The 20,596-nt window shown below is 46.8% G+C and overlaps 1 protein-coding gene across 6 annotated transcripts in view; it reads right to left on the reverse strand.

The window, feature by feature from the left end:
• Positions 1 to 1,078: 1,078 nt before the first annotated feature.
• SLC25A25 (solute carrier family 25 member 25) overlaps positions 1,079 to 20,596 on the reverse strand; it is a 28,026-nt gene continuing 8,508 nt past the window's right edge. Inside the window, exons 1-11 of one of the 6 annotated variants that reach the window (XM_042052800.1) lie at positions 17,279 to 17,980; positions 8,150 to 8,276; positions 7,973 to 8,060; positions 7,503 to 7,538; positions 7,097 to 7,208; positions 6,219 to 6,377; positions 5,311 to 5,463; positions 5,099 to 5,206; positions 4,690 to 4,857; positions 4,063 to 4,213; positions 1,079 to 3,635 (exon numbers count right to left, since the gene is read on the reverse strand). In XM_042052800.1, the coding sequence (XP_041908734.1) occupies positions 3,451 to 3,635; positions 4,063 to 4,213; positions 4,690 to 4,857; positions 5,099 to 5,206; positions 5,311 to 5,463; positions 6,219 to 6,377; positions 7,097 to 7,208; positions 7,503 to 7,538; positions 7,973 to 8,060; positions 8,150 to 8,276; positions 17,279 to 17,521 (1,530 nt within the window). In that variant the 5' untranslated portion in view covers positions 17,522 to 17,980 and the 3' untranslated portion in view covers positions 1,079 to 3,450. Of the gene's footprint in view, positions 3,636 to 4,062; positions 4,214 to 4,689; positions 4,858 to 5,098; positions 5,207 to 5,310; positions 5,464 to 6,218; positions 6,378 to 7,096; positions 7,209 to 7,502; positions 7,539 to 7,972; positions 8,061 to 8,149; positions 8,277 to 10,808; positions 11,142 to 17,278; positions 17,981 to 20,596 lie in introns of those variants that run through there. The other 5 variants (XM_042052802.1, XM_042052798.1, XM_042052801.1 and 2 more) reach the window with 5 other exon arrangements.

Here is a 20,596-nt window from a genome sequence, read left to right on the forward strand (position 1 = left end):
AATCATTAAGGCTGGAAAAGACCTCCAAGGTCAAATCCAACCTGTGACCCATCCTCAACTTGTAAACCAGACCAGAGCACTGAGAGCCACATCCAGCCATTCCTTGGACACTTCCAGGGATGGTGAGTCCACCACCTCCCTGGGCAGCCCCTTCCAATGCTTGACAAATCTTTCCTCATGTCCAGTCTGAACCTCCCTTGGCACAACTTGAGGCCATTCCCTCTCATCCTGTCCTTTGTTCCCTGGGAGCAGAGCCCAACCCCCACCTGAATTGTGGAGAGTGAGGTCGCCCCTGAGATTGCTTTTCTGCAGGATAAAAAATAAGTTCAGCCTGTTCCCTCCAGGTCTCGAGGCACTAGTATCCAGCCAGCCCTTGCTTTACCCACCTCTTTATCAGCTTGTGATGTGAAACATAACTCCCCAACCTCTCCAGAGGGCAGAGGGGCTGAGGGGATGCTGGCAGCAGCCTCCAGTGCTGCGGTTAAAGGGCCCATCTCAGCAGACACCACTGAAGAGCTGTGGCTCAGATTACAAAAACCCAGGCTTTATGAGTAGATTTATAGCTGAATAAAAGCCTTGAATTACAGGAGACATAAGGAACCAACAAAGCCAGTCTGGCCCCCACAGCAAGTTTTCTTACACAAATCAGAAGCCACTTGCACTACAGGCTATGGCTCCTGAATGACCTTCAAGGGTAGTTCCTGGCTGGGTTGTTATTCCTTAAAAAACTTGTGCAAAGCCTTTATTTTGAAAACCATGTAAGCCAGGTTCTTTCAAGGGGATAACTGGACTGCAGAGCTTTCAGGTTTTCTGGGAAATTCACTTCTCTGAATGGAGTGTTGTGGATACTGCATAGATGAGCAAAGTCCAGCAACCCTCAGAGACAGGTGAACAGTGTCTGAACATCCCTGACTCATCATCACTATCATTAGCCTTGATCTTGCTGGCTTTGCTTTTAAGAATTCTGTTCTCCCAGGTCCTCATAGTGAGAATCCTTCCCAGTGTCAGCGAATTAGCCAAGGAAGAGTCTGGTCCCAAAGAGCACCAATACACCACAGAGAAAGAGATGGAGACGTGGTTATCTCTTTAACAGACCTTTATTAGCAGACTGTTCCCTACATGAAGAATCCAAGTTAGATTTGCATTATAACAATTTGTGGTTACAGCTACAAAGATGGTTGTCATTTTGCATTGATTTTTGCATTCTGATATTCATATTCTCATTAGGCCACACTGGTAGGAAGGAGCCACTGCAGAATTTATGACAGGTCTCAGGAAGAGGGGGGTGGGAAAAAATCGTATCACTAATCCATTGCTGGTTAGATTTCCATGTGACTACTACTGACAGCACTGAAAGTCAAGGCAGAGTCTCTCTCACCTCGGAGACTCTCCATGAACCACCAAAATCTGTCAGAAAAAAAGCAGCTGCTGAGTGCTAGCAAATCCTTTTCCGATTTCTCACACACATCTCCGCATGTCCTCCTGCATGTGATGAGCACTGGCTCAGCAGCAGGGTCTGCTGATTCAGCCTCAAAGCACAACTGCAGCAGCTCATGTCCAAGTGCAAGTTCCCTTCCATCTCTCTGGAAACGTGTATTGTCTTTAGTCCCTGAGATTTCTCTCTTCCCCCCTTACCTAAGAATTCCCCCAAGCGCTCTTAATTAACTGTTGTGACACCCAGCATCCACAGACCTTCCACTTCCCAACTTCAGCCATCCACCCAAAGCCTTTCCACCGTGCACAGAGGCGATTCCAAACTAAGGCAAGCCTCACCGTGCACCATCTCCCCAAGGTTCTGCTTCCTCATTTGCTCCCTTCTCTCTATGGCTTCTTGCTACAGAATTTCTCTGGGCTGAAGTCCTCCAGCAACAAACCCAGGCGTGGGAAAGGCAGCTCAAGCCCCAGAGGGCAGGTACACGAGTAACTTTAGCATCCCTCCCCACGACTCAGCTGTGTGATGTAAGAGAACTAATAGAGAACTTTTTAAAACAGAAGAAATACAAGCACAGTAACAATATTTAAACAAACCTATAAAAATAGTCTGACATAACTCTGTTCAAATAAATACAAAATAAATATGCTTTAAGCAGTAAAACAGTGGAATGCAACGCTGGTCCATTTTACCCAAAATGAAAAGTTGGGTGAGGATCTCCCAGGCCTCAGAAGCTGGATCCTATTAACTAAAGCAGCCCATAATGCGATCAGAGAAATTTTAAAGCCATCTCTTTCCCTTAGCCTTATGAAAAGCACCCTTTGAAAGACAAGCAAGTATGTCTTCAGGACTGAAAGCTCACCTCTCCCAGTGACAGCCAGCCCCTCTCCCTAACACCTGTTCCCACAGCAGACATTCTTGACTTGGGGCCTCCATCGCACCAATGGAAACCTGAACATCGATCTACCAAGAGGTCTAAAGAGATAAGATAGCAGCATAGGCACAGGGTTTGGAAAAGGTTCACGAGCTCTCCTCGGCACCAGGCAGGATGGAATTCAGAGGTCCATGCAACGCTGCACAGGGGCTCTCATGTCGTGCTGGGAGCACAACTGCACAGGAGATCTGAGTTATTTTGTCTTTGTTCACTAAAGCCATGCATCACATGAGCCGGGCAGCCCAGGGCTCTCCTGCCTTCCCCTTTCCAAGCCCCTGCAGAGTATAAGACAAGCCAATCCCGGCATGCAAACGATACAGGCATGCAGGCTCTAGTCTGCTGCTTCTGTTAGTAAGTGCATCCTGTTAGTAGGTTTATGAGACACACTTAAACCTATAAAAAATAAATAATCCTAATTCTTCATCAGGCTGGTTTAAGTAACCTTCAGCCTGGCTTGATAAACCACTGCCCACCAGCCCTCCAAACCAGTATAGATCAAAGTTACATTTCATGTCAATTCTTGGAAGCAGAACGTGAATGTCTCCCACCCAAAGGAATACTTGTAAACATAAAAAGCCTGGTGTGGCAGCAGCTCCTACACAAGGTTTGTACAAATTTAAACAATGGGTAGGAAGTTAAACAACTGAATGGAAAAAGCAGCTCTCTGAATGAAAAAAGAAGCTCTTTCAGCAAGTCAGAAGGTGCTTATCTGTAGGCAAACCACTCTGTACAGGCAACATGCTGAGAGCAGACCTGTAACCCAAATCTTCGCTACTCTGTCATACTGCTGGGAACTGACCTCAGCAACTCCCACCTTAAGAGTTCCCAGGAGTTCATCTCCTGGTCTCCCAAAAGGCCCAACAAAAAGGACCCCGTGATGGTTTATGTGGAGCTCTGAGTAGCAAGATGGCAAAGGACACCAGATCCTCTCCTCCCCCTTCCTTACTGACTCACAAACAATCTGAGATTTCACAGCTTTGCTTAGTCAGCTTAGTGTCGACACATTCACAGAATGAGAGATGGCTTATACGTCTTGAGATCACATCCCAAGATTTCAGAGTTCCGAGTCCTCAGCATCTCCTGGTCACCGCGAGTCCACGCCCAGAGTCATCTTCAAGTTTTCATACACCACGTAGCTGATGCTCACAGCTGGGATCACCTTCATAAAGTTGGGCGCCAGACCCCGGTAAAGCCCGAACGCTCCCTCTGTCTTCAGTATGTGTTTGAACAGTCCCCTCATGGTCACTTCAGGAGCACCCTCCACTGAAGCTGCAACAGGGAAAGCCACAATAAATAATGCAGACTACGTGGTGAAAACACTTTTGTTTTCTAAGAGCAGTTCTGATCCATGTGCTTTCAGATGTTCCCACAGCAAAGGTGCTTCGTGGGGGACAGCATTAACTTCTCAGCTACCCATTCCGTGCTCCACATTGCAAGTATTTTCTCAAACTGCTCTGCAGATGCCCTCAGCCCAGAACTGCTGATCTGAGCAAAACAGAACCTCTGTCCTGGAGGTCCTTGGCCACAGAGGTTAGAAGGGCAGCACGAAGTCCACTGTCCCCTTGCAGCATCGTAAACACCTCACAGCTCAGCTGCGTGGGCCAGCTGAGGCTGTTGTTGCAATGTTTACACTAGAGAACCTTCAGCCTTGCTCAGAAACCAAGGCAGGAGTTCCCACTGTTCCCAAAGTTCTCACCTTGGGCCTGCATGCGTGTCCTCACAAGAGCCAGTGGGTAACTGGCAAGCTGTCCACAGGTGCTGGAGATGGTGCCACAGGCCAGCAGAACAAAGACCCCAGGATCAGCACTGTTGACAGCATAACGTTGCAACCAGGTATTTTTCAGTGTCTGGAAGGAACAAGCCCAATGTTAGCAGGGAACAGGCAAGCAAAGGAGTATCACATTTCATGAAAGATCTAGAGTAAAGGCCCAGAAAGTTCCATTCAAGTTCAGCCAGAAGCAGAGGACTTCTCAAATCTTTTTGAGCTGCTGCTGCCATAGTGCCTGGGGAAAATCCCTCCTTTAACTTTCTGCTGCAATTTTCTCATGAAGAAAAGAAACAAGGGACCATGCATGATGTTGACTATGGTTTATGAAATAGAATTATTATATTGGATTATCTTTTAGGCCATTTTTGAGTAAAAAAATCCATTTGTGCCCCATAAGGCTGTTCAAGAAAGCTTTGATAAATTACTTAAACCCCTGTTGTGACTGACAGGGCTGACAGTGGTAAGGCCACACAAGCAGCACAGCCCTACAACAGGTTAGCAATAACATATAATAATTGTTAGGCTTAACCTAACAACAGGTTAAAGGCTTCATACCTCATAGACTGCCAGGTCAATACCAGCATATGGAATGATTCCCAACATGTTGGGGATGTAGCCTTTGTAGAAGGCAGCCATTCCTTCCTTTGCAAGGATGTTTTTGGCACAATCCAACATGCCTGAGTATTGTCCTGTCTTCCTTAGAGCCATCCGTGTTTTCAGAACCTAGAAGAATAAATAGCATGAAGGCCTATGAGAATCAGCAGGAGAACAATGTACAGACAAAATCAGTCTTAGGAGCACGACTGTCAGGACCACAGCAAGTGTCCTGCAAGCAATACTACTTGGTACCACCTCCGAGAACTCATTAATTAAATATCACAGTGCTGCTGTTCTACCCACATCTTCCCATCCCTGCCCCTCCCCATGAGCCCTCCTGGGCTGCACTCTCAGTCTCCTGCCTCACCTCCATGGGGTAGATGCTGCTCTGTGCAATGGCCCCTGCCAGAGAACCGGCCAGGAGCCGCTCGTGGATCCTCAGCATTTCCTGGTCAGTACCAATGAACCGCTTGATCTGCAGAAGCCACAACAGACAGATATTGAGGCTCCATGACTTATCTCAGCCAGCATTTTCCTTTCAGCATGTCCTTGTGCAGTCACACTTGTCTGTGCCCTCACCTGCTCATAGGCCATGAACTTGATGGCTGACTCGGGTGCAATCTTCAGCACATTGATGCCATTCCCTCGCCACAGTGACCTTGGGCCACCCTCCCGGATCATCTGAGTGAAGCCGCCAATGATGCACATGTTGTTACTGCGGGAGGCATGAACCTGGAGGAGAGAGACAAGCCTGGATTAGTTCCAGTCCCCATTACGACAGTGCAACGTTTTTCTGTAATCCAGGGACAAAAGGGCGCTTTTTTATTTACCCAGAGATTTGCCAAGGCTTTTAATCCCTTCCAGATAACTTTTACAATAGGAAACCAAGTTTCTTTTCTTTTTTGGCAAGTCTACCATTAACTAATGAATCTAATCAATATCTCCCTCTGGAATGGGAGGAAAGGTTAAACAGGCAAGTGTGCTGGTTTTTTCCCATACCTAGCACAGGATCAACTACCCATCAACAATTCAGATGGTTCAAGAGCAGGTGCAGTGACAAAGCAGACTAAAATCAATATTTTCCACCTTCTTTCTAATGCTGATAGTACTGAATACAAGCTCTGCCAACTGACCACCATGTTCACTTCAACTCTCATGGCCTCAGGGTCTTTCAAAGGAACGCAGGATTTTAACCTGTTTCACCAAAACCCAAGTTTTCCATAAAAGTTATTACTGACAGTTTTGACATGTCTACCTCCAAAAAGATTCTCTGTACTTTTTCTAGTCAATGAATAATAACTTTTTTTATATAACTTTGATCACTTAAATAATTCAAAATGCTTTTAAAAATAGCAATAAAAGAATGATGAGATTAACATTGGCCAGAGTGCTGGATATGTTGATGAACATTATCATCTCCCAGGTAACCATAAATATTAAAGGAATCTGCTCAGGCATTTAAACAAACTGGAACCACTCCATCATACCTGCATGAGCACTTTCAAACGGTCCAAGGGAGCTGTGCAGGTTCTGGACACGGCACCTGCACCTCCACCTGCAACCAGATGTCTCCACCACATCCCTGTCTGCCTCTCTTCCACAGTGAACTCATCAGGGACAGTCAAATTCTCTCCTACATCAAAGATCTGCAAAAGTAGAAGGTGTTGAGAAATGCTTCATCAGCCAGTGATCTTGCTGAAGTTTTACTGCTCTTTATTAGTGCCAAGTGCTGAAGTACAGAATATGCTTATTCCAAGCCAGCAGTTTATCTACAGCCACTAACTGCTGTGCCTGGCCACAGGAGCTGTCACTGCTAGAACTTGTCACAGGGGAAACTGTCAAGATTTCTCTCCAAGAACCTGGCAACTGCTGAACATTTGTCTATATCAAAATACTGTGGGTTGTATTTAGGAACAAACTGACCAACTGCAGGCAGTTGTATGGCAAAAAAGCTGGACCTCTCCAGAACCTTCCAAGCTCGCTGCCAGTTAAATCTCATTACATACTATTCACATACATGTATCTCCAGGAAGGATGGCTGGCTGTGCAATCAGATTCTAGTTTTAACAGGTCCTGAACCAGCTGGGGCTAGCCACTGGCAGGAGCTCCTGGAGGTGCACACCAAGAGAACACCCTCGTCTCCCTGCAGTACTGCAGTCGTCATCACGTGTGCCAGCAGCTGTGACAGTGATAGGTGACAAGATTACAGCAGAGGTCAGGAAGCAATTGAGTTTCCACGGCTACAGGGCAGCTATGAACCATGAAGAGAAAGATAGGAACTGCTGATAGCAGCTCCTGGGGGCCAGGACTTGGACCAAGACGCTGGGCAAACACTGGGATGTGTTGTACAGGAATTATTTCTTACCGTGGAGTGCTTCCAGTACAGGATGATTTCAGGAATGTTCTCCACGGGGTGCAGCAGGTGATAGTCTCGCCACTCATTCCAATCAATTGTCATTGTCCCATTTTTATCCATGCTAAAAAGATTGATCATCAGGTGAGTACAGAATCCCACTGGGTGACAAATTCCTCGTCCCCTTCCCTTTGATTATCCAGGCCTACACCAAAAAGAGCTTTGCAAAGCAACTACTAAAAGACTTCTAAAGAGACACAAGACAAACCTAGGAAATCTTCTCTTCACCAAACAATGCAGAGGTAGAAGTGGGCTCTCCTCCCCTCTGTCTCCCTTCTAACCAGCCCACAACAGTATTTGCACCCCCTCCTACCAAATTTAGGGACATAACTGACACTGAAGGGAAAATCATACTTACTAGGTGACAGGACCCCAGAAGTGTCCCGTCCTTATTCTGACACACAGGCAAACAGACAGAGGGAAGGTAGCAGAGGAAAAAAAAAGAGGAAAAAAACAGCACAAATAAGTGGTTGTTAACATGTTAGTGCCACACGCATAAAGCAAAGAGCAAACACTCTGCAGAGTCCCTCCCCAAAGCAGCAAGATCAGGGCAGCAGGACAATCAGACAAGGATGCAAATCAGCTTAGGTGCAAGCACTTCCCCATAACAGGTCAGGGAGAGACTGACAGTAACTCTCAATATAGCATTATGATTTTGTAATTGTATGTCAATTCACAGGGAAAAACCAAAATGGAAAATAATAGGAAAAAAGGGAGGAGCCAAAGTCTCTGGAAAGTGCATACAGGGGAAAAAGAGATGGGTTCCATGTCCCTACATTTCTTTCTAACTCCCTCAACAAAAAACAGAAAAACCAGTGGAATCTTCACCTCTTCAGTATTTTCTCAGCCTGCTGTTCAGAGATCTTGACTCCCAGGTCCCGGAGAGACTGGACAATCTCCTGCGCATCGATGCGGCCTGCAAAGATACCCAGTGAGCTCAAGAACACACATTACAGGCTAACACGTGCACCAGAGTCCACTCATGAGCATGAGAAAGGTGTTTACCATCATTCTTTTTATCCAAACTCTTGAAAACCAGTCTCAGCTTCTTTTCATGGTCTTGGAGATAGTGAACAAATTCCTCAAAATCCAGCTGTCCATCCAGATCTTTGTCTCCAGCCTTCACAATTTTCTGTTCAGAAAACAACCAAGAACTGTCAGTTCCTTTGTTCATTCAGACAGATCTATCCTCCCTTCTACCATATTTAAAAAACACTTCCTACACAACTTTGACTTTTTCTCCAAAAAGTAGCTGACAGAATTGTAATTCCTCCAAGAGATTTGACCAATGCAGTAGCGTAGAAAAGTCACCTGATTCCAACTGTTTCCCAAAGTCCATTACACAGATGGAATGCCTCATGCTTTTATCAGGGATATTCTGCTAGTGTCATGTGTCTAATCTCAGGACTGTATCTTGATTAACACCTTGTAAAAAGCCCTTATGAACCTTATGAAGGTTCTTGAACTAAGTATGAGGCAACAGATTTGCATAAAAAGTGAATCACAGAACTTCAGGTAATTAAAAAAACTGAACAGGAGAAGGAATTTGTGCCTACTACAATCCTTAGAGAAGTTAAGTTCCCTCTGGCAATAACTGACTCCAACCAGCAAAAGCCTGTCCAGCTCTAGCGAACACAGCCAAAGATAAAAACCTTTGTGAACTGGTTTAGGCACCCTGAAGCTATGTGCTTTAATTACACAAGTTTCCATGAGATGCATATAGAGCAAGAATAGGTTCTTAGTAGGATAAAGCTAAAATCAAGATCAAACCATGCCAGACATCTAGGACAAGGTAAATGACTAATTAACTCACTGTAACATGAGGCAATAGCCCATGGACTGTCCTATCCATGGGCACACAGCTGCATGTTGACAGGTGAGGTGATCTCCAGACTGCAAGAATGTGGCTCAGGGAGTTCCTATTCCCCTTCTGATTCAGTCACTTGCCTTTGACAGCCTTTATGTCTTTTCCAACATGAAACAGTGAGCAACACTCAATGAGGTGTGATTCAGTCTAGTGCATCACCCAAAGCTTTGGTTTAATTCTTGTAACATTTATGTTAACAGCAGATGGGTTGTTAAAGAAGCTCTGAGCCGAGATCAAACACTGAGTTAACCCTCTGTTCACCAGTATCTTGTTCAATATTTAGGCTTCAAAGTATTAGGTAAGCCTAAGATCACTGTGGTATGTCCTCACTCTATGACCACCAGTCCCCTTCATAAGCCGTCTTTGTTTCAGTGTAATTTAAAATTACTTCAGTACTAAATGATTTGCTATTGAAACTCTCTCTCTCACCCACCAAGTCCTGTCTCTTTAGTCCTAATGCTATGAGGATTATTCCTAATCACTTTATGAACCTTAAATAAGAAAGTGCTGTCCCAGCTGCCCTGACCTCTGAGGTATGCCCAGTATTCCTAACCTGCCATTTATCATATGACCATTGTGAAGTTCAGATACGACCTCACATTCAACTCATAGGCTAAATATAGACCAACACCCCTCTCCTGTCAGCACACTGGGCTTGAACCGCTGAATCAGGGCTTCCCTCTCACTGGCAACCCCCAACCAGTTGACAGGCATTAATAATTCAGTGGCACTGTAAGAGAGATGTGACTGTGCAACTGCTCCCTCTCTCTCAGCACACCCCGACAACTGCAGAGATGCACCACGAGTGATGAGAGACTGCAGGCAGCAAAAGCTTTGCCCTGTTCACCTTCCTCTCCCACAATCACAGCACAAAACCGCTGCCTGCCTGACAGTAACCCACAGCATATGTGTGAGGGGTGAGAAAGCCAAGCTCCCAGCATCTTCTCTGGAGGTGCGAACAAATATCTGTCTGCACCTCTTCACTCTCAACAGCAACCGTGAAATCTGGTCATTAAAGCTATTTCAGCTGCAGAAGTGGTCACCTGCAGTCACAGCCCCTGGAGCACACTGTGGGAACCCACACACCTTCCAGCCTGCTCTCCATGTCTCTGCACAGAGGTGTAAAAAGCCTCCCCAGCTTGGCTGATCAATAATCAGCTCTCTGGGCCCTTGACAGCCTGGTCATGAAAAAAAAAAAGTAGCAGCAAGCTGAAAGCAAGAGCTAGACACATTAGGATGGAGCACTCCATGGATTTAGTGCATCTCCCTTCCACAGCAAAGCAAAACGTTCTTGCACAACCTTCCCCAGCTCAGCCCACCCACCTCTGGCTGAGTCACTCAGAGTTGCTCTCCCACTCACAGCACAAACCTGCTCACCTTCACCAGCTTCAGCTGACTCTACATTACAGTCCTGCTGTCAGAAGGAGGCAGGTGGAAGGATGTAAGAAGGAGGAAGAGGATGTGAAACGCTGTATCTGAACAGACCAGTAGAAGCAGAAGACTCCATCGTTTGGAAAACCCCTTTTTTCTATTTAACTCACATCAACTGGTTTAAACAGTCTGATAGACACTGGGATCTCACCCAATTCAAAACAAAAGAATCAAAAAGAAAAGAGTTCACGCTGCTTCAGCAATCCCTGCCAAGGGACATGAGAAGTGTTTCCATGCTTTACTCAGTTATTACAACAGAGCCATCATGAACTTCTCCCCCTCTCAAGCGAGCCACTCAAGGTATTAGAGACCACCCACCCCTCCATCGCTCACTCCTTCCCTTCCATTCGTCCCTCAGGGCCATACCTGCTTCCACTGGCGGTAGGTGGAGAATTCCTGGGAAGGAATGAAGAGGCTGAGTCGGAAGATGGATTTGAGTTCAGCTGGGAGCCCCTTCGACTCAAAGTACTCAAACTCTGTCTGCCTCTCCCCAAACACCGGCACGTACAGACAGAGGCAGAGCATCTTTCTGAGCCCGAGACTCAGCTGCCCTGCTCAGTCCGAACAGCAAGGAAGGGAAGTAAAACTGAGTGATTCCCCTGAGCTAATTTCAGTACCTAGTGGAAAGGAAATACCAGCAAGTCTCATGACACATGCCTACGAGTGAGCCTGGCTCCAGTGGGATTGGCTGCACAAGCCCTGCCCTTCTACTTAAAAGGGAAACCGGGGCTGTACAGTCCCACCCAGCTGATACGAAGGAGACACGTGAGCTGCCTCCCATTGCTCAGCACCTGGCTCCCATTAAACCCAGGTACCTTAATCACACTCGCTGCCAGTTAACCCTTACCGGGTGTCTCTCTTAACCCAAGAGGCTTTGGCCAAGGGCCAGGACACTCGCTGTTCTTTACATGTGATCAGTCCTTTCTTATGCTGTTCTCACCTCTTTGGGGATTTACACAGGTAGCACAGTGGGGACCAGTCTTGATCACAACCTCTCCCACCCTTGATCACAACCCTCCCATGCAACACAGGAGGACTATCATTGTCTTCCCAAAAATTAGTTTTTTAAAGCGCAGTAAGAACAGGATGCCAGCCACTTATTGCTTTAATGCATGTTTAGGATAGCTAGTTTAAGCAAAAGTTTTCCACTTTTACAAGGTTACTTTGTTATGCCAGAGTTGACTGGCTTTGGTTGCAAGTTCTCCCAAAACCACTTGTGCCAGCTAAGAGGAGACAACCCCTGCACACAAAGATCTCTCCCCGCACTCCAGAGTTACTAACACAGCAGCAATAAAGCCTGTGGAGGTTTGTCATTGAGCCAAATACAGAGAAAATCGCCCAAATCAAGGGCAGGCTTCAAAACAGCCTCAGCTGCTTCTAAGCCTCCTAGCTAAGCATCCACACAGCAGTTACACCAGCTTAATATTTTTCATCCTCTTCTGACTCCAATTAAACGTTGCAGTCAGATATGTGCTATGAGAAGTGTCCCGGGTAGAACAACATTTTCCAGTTTCTACCCTTGACAGTTTAACCACTTTGTAAGCAAGTTCCTGAGCTCTCATTAGGAGCAAGCCAGGCTGGAGGGAGGGTGGCACAAGCACCATTTAATGCAGGTATAATTACAGGTTTCTGAGCATTTAGTGGAGTTTGAGGTATGGAGTAACACCTAGCTCTCCAGAGAGAGTACCAATGTGCAGCAGGCAACAATGCTGTTCAGGACAGAATCACTGACTGCTACCATGAATTTTCAATGAAGTTATAGTCTTGGTATTTATCAGAGAGAAGCTATCACACAAGGAAGATGCAAGAAGCCATTGCCAGTAACCCAAACGCTGTAATCCTGTCTGCACTAGAAGTAACACAGTGTGTTTGCTGAACTGGTTCAAGCCAGACCAGATAACAGCCTTCCCCACTGCTGCAGACACAGCAACATTTTCTAGTGTTTGCTGTGTTTGAACAGCCTGCCTGGCAGAGCAAAGTCCAACCAGCACTCCCCTCAGGCCCTCATGCACAGGGGACCCAAACATCTTTACTGTGGTATTTTGTTCCTCAAACAAAGCCAAGGTCTGTAATGAGCTGTTCATGGAGCTGCATGTCAATCACACAAACTGGGAATATTTAATCAGTGGCTTAATTTCAAGGATTTAAAAAAAAAAAAAAAAAAAGCTTAATGGATCATGACTCACAGCAACTCAGTACCCTTGGGAGTCGTGACCTACAATGGTCTCCTCTGCCCTCGCTGAGGCACCTCACCTACCATAGCACCACTGCCACGTTACCTAACCAGGCTTAATCTACTCCCTGCTGACGTCTCTCTGCATGAAAACAGGATCTTCTCAGGGACTCCAGATCCTCTTAAAGATCAGCTGCAGCAGCTCACTGCATGCATACCCACAGCACACCCCAGCCTTCCCACCAAGTCCAGTCTCACTGCAAGCAGCACCCTCATGATACACACACCCCATTGTCCAATGCTTGTCTTGGGGTGACTTTGTGATGTGTATCCCCTATCGCTGCCCCATGCCCAGAAATTAATTTTTTTGCCTTTCTATGCCTTTAAACTGAGCCTGAGAGGGGGGAGGAAAAACTGAGCAAAACTTTTTCAAAGCAGTTTGTTTTCATGTTCCAAGGTCACACAGAGATAGAGACACTTTTTTCAGCTGCAGCAGGAGAGCGGGAGGGAAGGGAAGCACCCGGCTTGCTTTTCTTTCCAGCCAGCTTTCAGCAGTTTTTTCTCAGCTCCTTTTCCTCCAGAGAGTTGAACTTTTGTCTTCCTGGGACTTCGTTTTTTTTCCCCTTCTTCTCTGCTGGACTGTTTCAACATCAGAATACATTGGGAGGATTTTCCACCGAGGCCTTGGCCCTGGAGGTGGGCCCACCACCCCATCCCAGCTCCAAGGAGGGGGAGAGAGATCTACGGAAGGACTCTGAATTTTCCCCCAGGTTTCTCTCAGCAGAGCGAGAGGTTTTATCATTTAGCATTATTATCCTTTTCCTGTGTGTTTGTTAAATAAATAGTTTTTATCTCTTTCACTTTCCTTCGAGGAAATTTTTTTTTTAACCCGAACCTGGTGGGGGAGGGGTGGTTGTGCCTTCTCTGAGAGGATGTATTTCTAAATTTGGCCAAACCGGAACACACCAAATGCCCTCACCGAGCAGAGCAGAGCAGGTACCCCCAGCAACAGGTAGTAAGTGGACAAATCTAGCTCAGATTTGCTTCACAAAGCCTTAAGATCCTGCGTAGTCCTTCCCACGAGTTGCCAAGCATCACTATTATAGCTGCTTGGCAGCTCAGTTGCTATGCCAACATGATGCAGATTTTCCTAAGAAACTCTGTTTGGAGTTGGCAGCTAGAGACAAAAGGCAAAATCGGCACATTTTAGGAAAAAAGGCCCTACTACCTACGTCAGAGGAAAGGAGAAAGCTAATGAGGTTAAAGCTGATTTTAAGCAGGGTATTAATTACAGGACAGTGAGCTAAGAAGGAGAGACAGATTACAAATGAAGTTTATACCAGTAATTCAGGTTATAATGACAAAGGGAACTTAAACAAGTATTAAGAAGTTTTTATATTTCAGCTAAAAAATTCCTGGTAAAGCTGGAAATGCTCAAGAGCCAGGCAGCTCTCCAAAGCTGCAGGGATCAGTGCTGCTGCGACACTGGTGTGGGGTCACTGCCCACATGTCAGCACACACAGAGCCAGTCCCACTGCCCCAGCCCCTGCGGGCAGCAGCACACTCAGCCCAGGGCTTCAGGGGCCAGCTACAGACAGTACATCCCTCATTAACACCGTCTATTCCTGATCAAACCAAGGACAGGGCACAGAGCTCCAAATGAAGTCGCTCCTCCTTGATATTTCCATCCACCAATTCTGCCACTGTAACGACACATTTTTGAGCCATGTGGAGCCAGCCTGGCTAATACCCTCTGTAGTTTCCTTGATGACAAGAAAAGTGAGCCGTGAAGTAAGACAAACCCAGCTCTTTATCCCTTTAGCAAACTGATTTTCATTTTATTTATAGGATTTGGTTCTTTTTAAATGCTGCACGAGTTACCAATTTCCATACCCTGCCATTCCAACGCTAACCTTTCCAAGCCATTTGTATTCTTCTAGGCATCTGCTTCATAACTGGTTTACTACATCAGCTCCAGAACATACCTCCCAAGGGATGGAAAGATGCAGCCATACAAGGAGCAGGAAAGTATGCTGTTTAATTTTGAATTTTCTTTGCTAAAAAAAAGGCTCTAAAAATATCAAGTGCCAGCAAGCGTCACAGTCACGTAACATCCTCCTTCAGAGGCAAAACAGCTTTCTGGGCTCCAACCCTATTGCTAGAAGGTTTCGCTGGGTTCCGCTGACTTGGTCTTTTTTAATTTCTGGAAACTAGCTTATAATTAATTGGACAGTACAGAAAGTCCTCACAAAGCACAGAGAGCGTACGGTGTATGAAGGAGGGGAGTTAATGATTTAAGAGACCCCAGCAGAGGAAAGAGCTGCAACCAGCAAAGGCTTTGCCAGGGGAAGGATGGAGACCAGGCACAGCAGACAGCACTATGTGGTATTTGACATAAAGGTAACCAGGAAAGATGACCTGTTCCACTGACAACACACAGATCCAAAGTTACAAGTCCAGATGGTGACGTCAGGAGCAGATCATGCCTGTCTCCTGTGTACACAGATCCAGGGCCAACATAACACATTTGCAATCAGGATTTTATCCCGTATTTGCAAAAACAGCCTCATGTTGGAACAGCTTCAAACAGGCAAACATCTGAGGAGGAACATACCAACAACAAGTGAAGACTGAAGAGCCAAGGCCAGGAAGCCCCTCCAGTCAAGTTTATTGATACACATCAATTCCTTACAGAAACCCCAGTATCAGGTGTCATATTTTGTGTGTTTTTATAAGAGAAGTAGTAACAGGTGTTTTTACAAAACAAAGTGGTCTGCCAGTCCAGAGACTGCTCCCAAAGTCACAGCCAGCCAGTGGCAGAGAACAAAAGCCCCCACATTTTCTATAAACACCAAATAACACTGTTTGCTCACAGTGGTTTATTATCTATCCCTAAGGCTGTACGAGACTTTTCCCAACACTTCTCCTTCAGACAGGTAATTGGAACACTGATATCTGATCAAGCACAAACAAGTCAAGCATCTTAAGAAGTTATTGTCCATCAGCTGAGCCATGGGCTGGATGAAGCATTAGCCAGCCCGAATTGCAAGGTGAAACCTATCTGCATAATCCTCAACAGAAGAGCTTTACTCTGCGTTTTACTTTACAATCAGGGCAAGCTAAAATTACAAAGTCACAACCTCCTGGTAGATGGGCAGTTAATTCCTAAGATGCAATAACTCCATTTTACCACATCCTTATCCTCTAGGTATTTCTCTATTAGCCAATCCTAGGGTTCCTATGCAGCAGAACTTCCCAGGGTCACACAGGAAAGAGGAGACTGGTATCAGCTTTCAGAGAAAGCTTTATTTCCAGGTGTGAACAGATGGACTCTCCCTGACTGAGAGACCATTGTTCTCTGGAAGACACCAGAGATTTTCAGCCCTGTAATTCCAAGGTTTTCATCACCACTTCCTTCAGTTCTGAGCCTCTGTCCTTCTTCAACCTCTGTGCACCAAAGTCCTCCTCAAAATGCGCATGTTCATATTTTGGAAGGGGATGCAGAGTGCTAACTGCTAAGGATACATATGAAGGCAAAAGTCCCTGCAGATTTTTCAGTCTGATTCAAGCAGGGAGTGGCTTCTGCTCCCCGGAATGCGAAATGCCGCCCTGTCTGTTTCCATTCAAAACAGCAGCAGAACAGATATTAATCCCCTCTACAATCTAAACCTGTTCATCCCTCATTTTAAAGAGAAAGCTCATAGCAACAACCGTGCCAAATTCCCTGTCAAATAAACTGGATGCTGAAAGTCACACACCCCTATCTCTGCTGCAGCCCTTCAGTATTATCCTCACCTCCCACCCTTCACAGACCTTATGCCCAACTTCTTTCTCCCCTAATCCCAGGTCACACCCTTGGTTTTAAACCACATGTAGTCAGAGCTGACTGCACCATCCTCAGGGGAGACAGACAGCACTTCCTCCATTAAATAAGTCAGAACTGCAGTTGGCCAGCACTGTGCTGGGAGCTCCGGCACTAAACTAATCAGCTTTTGTTCGCCTCCCCCCAGACAAAGCCTCACCATTTATTCTCTGCCAACTGCGCACCCCCACTACCTCCCCACTCTCCCACCCCCTGGGAACTTTCCATCCTCACGCAGATTTTAGCCTCTCCCTTATGCGACCCGCTCCCCAGGGACAGGCTTTACTCTCTTCCGGGCTCTGCCTTTTGAGCCTCATTTGCTCAAAACATGCAAGTTTTACCAAAGGCTTGCAAAATTACCAGAGAATGACTCCAGAACATTTTAGGATGCAGTTGATTCTTTGCCGGTCTCCAGTGTAAGGGTGGGACTCGCCACTAACCTGTATTATCATTCCCTGCCCTCTCAGTCATGCTTCTTACAAGTTGCCCAGGAACCCTGGAGGCCCCCATATTCCCCCATGCCCCTAAACAGCACTTTTCTCCCACACTTTGAACATCATGTTTGGAAGGTTAGATCACCTCCTCTCTTCAGTCCCCCCCCCGGCCCCCCCCCCGCCCCCTTCCTTTCTAGCAAGCACACGCGTTGGACTCTGCTCCTTTTTCCTGTTCCTCTCCCCCCTCCCCAAATTCACACATACAGCTACTCACACACTCCACCTGCAATACCCCTTCTCCCAGCAGACCACACACTCCACTGTCATGTGCACCAACCCCTCCTCAGGCCCCTGGATATCCCATTACCTTTGGAAAATGCTCTGCGGGTCCAACCACCAGTAGGATAGTTGGTCTCCTTTCAGTGGGATCAGTCCCTCTGTCCTGTGTCTTCCCCAACACCTTTGGCCCTTTCTCCCCGGGGCCTGGAAGTGGGGTGGTGTTTCTGGCCTCATCCTCTTTTTCATCTGCAGGACCTTGGCATATGGCCCTGGGAAGGAAGCTAGACAGAAAATGCCACAAGGTCTGCAGCATTGCTGCTCCAGCGAGCATCCCGGGCAGGGAAACCCTGCGCGCTCAGGAGCTGCCCGCTGCCAAGGATGATGTGACTGCACTACCAAGCACCCCCAAGACGGGAATCGGCACGGCAGCCAGCGGGAGGTTCAACCCAGCGACTCCACAGGCTCAGATTCTTTACAGACCGCTCCTGCGGACGCTTCCTGCCTTTAGAAATTGCTGCTAGTGCAGTCGTGCCTGGCCTGACAAGCAGCTCATTGTACCAGAGCCTCAGAAATCTGATGGCAACAGACAAAGCACAAGCCCCCTGGCACGGAGAAGCCGAGACGCTGCGCTTTGGAGACTTGCTTGGACAGAGAAGCCGAGACGCTGCGCTTAGGAGAAAAGCTAAAGATGAGCCTCTCCGAGAAGAGCTTCTCAGAGCTGCCAACTGAGCCGCGCGTCCCGGCTCATCCCAACGGCAGCCCAGGCGAGCAGCGAGGCTGAGCAGCGATGCTGAGCACCCAGGCTGCGTCCCCACTGCAGCAGTGCCCAGCCAATCCTCGCTCCCAACACTGCGCTGCTCCGGAGCACGGCAGCGCGCGCAGCCGGCCGGGAGCGCGCCCTCGGCGCGGGAGGCCGCCCGCAGGAGAACGCGCCTGCCGGCCCCTGGGCAGCCGGGCAGCGGCCGGAGCTGGAAGGCACTGCCCCAAAGCAAGGAGCAGCGTGCGAGGGATGTGTGTAGCTCCGCAGCTCCAGCTGCAGCTCTTTGTTACGGCAGCAGATGGTTCTGTAGAGAGAAGCCGGCTTTGCCCAGCCATGGCCGCATTAACCTCTAAGTGCACTCTCTCTCCCCGGTCTATTATAGTCTCATCCGTGCCTACAATAGCTCTTTGGTGCTGCATTGTGCTGCTGCCTTTGGCTCCCAGCACAGCGTTTACGGCCATTCATCAGTGCGAGAGCTGTGCTTAAACCATCGCTGGTTGGTCGGCTGGCCGAGCTCTGCTGGAGGAGCCTTGAGCCACCTAGTCAAAGGTAGGACCAGCCAGAGCAGGACTGCAAGGAGATAGTAATATATATGCACAGGGACAGATGATATTGCTTGGACTTCTACAAGAAATAGCACACTTTCCTCTGCTGCCACAGCAGCAGCTGTTCACTGAATGGCGAGGCTGTATCAGCCTCCCACCAGAACCCACCCTGGAGGAACCCAGCAGCATGTTCCATTTTACAGTTCAACTTACTTCATATTCCCAAATTCTTTGTGTCCACAGAGGGCACTGCATGCCTCACTTCCAAAATATTGTGACTCTTCCATAACTTCGGGGGTTTTAAGAGGCAGGAGAAATGAGTAGAGACCCCACAGGTTCCATCACCAGGGGCTCCCTACCCAACACAGAACAGCAAGAGCAAGCGAAGGACCTCAGTTTTCAGCTTTTGAGAGTGACAGACTGCAGGAAACTTCTAGTATACAGATGTCAGATGTGAAAATACAATCCAAAATCTAAAAAGTCTGAGAGCTAAGCTGCACATAAATTTTGAGATGAACATCACTTTCGGGAACTTGCTATCATTGAATTCCTGTAACAAATCTAAGTAATGGAAAACGTGAGAGACGAGTACATAGAAGACATCACATTAAAAAAATTCTTCTGCAAATACACCAGAATTACTTAAGAAGAAAAAAATGCTTTTTAATCACAAGGTCGATGCACAGTATGCAACAAAGTTTTTTATCTTAAAATTTGACACATACCAAAAAATAACCACACAGAACAAATTTACAGAATTATGGGACAGTAACACTGGGGTGAGGGTGTGGGAAAGCCGTGTCTCTCTCCAAAGAATGGCACAGTCTGGTTCTAGTTGGGATGCAGTCAGCAGCTCAGGCACAGGCAGAAAAGACTGAGGAATTCTTGTCATGCCTCCATTACCTTGAGCTGCTGCTAGTCATCACAGCTACAAGCACAAAAGTTAAACTATTTTCTAACACGTAATAAATCAGATCCTTTAAGATGACATTTGGAAATTTTTAATGATCTCAAGTCAGAGGAACAAAGCAGATTTTCTGAACTGGGCATGGTTCTTCAAAATCAGTTTCTATTAGCCTAAGGCTGTGGTTTCACAAGCAGCTGTGAACTAATCTGAAGCTTACTGCCACTACAAGTCATCTCACACATCCACTTAAGCCCTGCACTTACCTTGCTCCCATGCTCCTCTGACAACCTCATTAACCCAGCCAGAAATCTGCAGAGCTTTTTGCTGGGGTAACCAGTTGAGGCTACCCATGGATGGGGTCCAAAAAAGTGTGGAAAGGGCATCTGAGCTGCCTGCAGCAACAGGCAGGCTGCCCTGCCACTCACCCAGCTACAAGTCATGATACAGAAGGCAAAGCACCCAAATTAGAACTTGAGATTTGTCCTCTGTGGTCACTTAATACTCACAAGGCCCCATTTAAGAGCAGATGTTACCTGACACTGTTGGAATTGTTCCCCTGCATTAGTATTAACATTAGAGGTGTGTGCACATCAGGGACCCCCATCTTCCTTTGTTCACGCAGAGATTTCATAAGAAAATAATAATTTGTGCAAGAAACTACATGCAATGCTTCCTTGGCCTCTGTCCTCAGTAAAGGAAACCTCAGATGAATTCTGCCACCACACTAATTTCACACAACTCCTTGAGAACAGACGGAATTTTCTAATCATATTTAAGAAAAAAAAAAAAAGCATTTTATTTTACCAAGTGGGGAATTTTATTAGCTCAGAATAATAAACCTAGTAACAGCAAGATGATTATAGCTAGAAGCAAGACAACTGCACTCCTACAGGGAATTTGTAGGGAAGTATTACCCTACCAACACAAACCATAAAGCCAATCATTCACACATAAAATAGATGTAATAAATACTGTGAGTCCAGCGTGAAAGTTGACACAAAGGAACACGAGGAGCAAGAATTCACTGAACACCTAGGCCACAGTGAAACAGCTTTCCCAACCTCAGCTTCATTAGAAGACAGCCATTCCTCCAATTCCAGCCATTTGCATGATCCAGACCTGGGATTTAAGGCAGAAAAAGCAGGAGGGGTGATCTGAATTCTGGCTTTCAGCCAGCACACCAGTCACTTGGGG

Source organism: Corvus kubaryi, unplaced genomic scaffold (assembly GCF_017639235.1).
Source record: "Corvus kubaryi isolate FWS band 111438036 unplaced genomic scaffold, C.kubaryi_AGA036_p1.0 78, whole genome shotgun sequence".
Taxonomy (NCBI): Eukaryota; Metazoa; Chordata; class Aves; order Passeriformes; family Corvidae; genus Corvus; species Corvus kubaryi.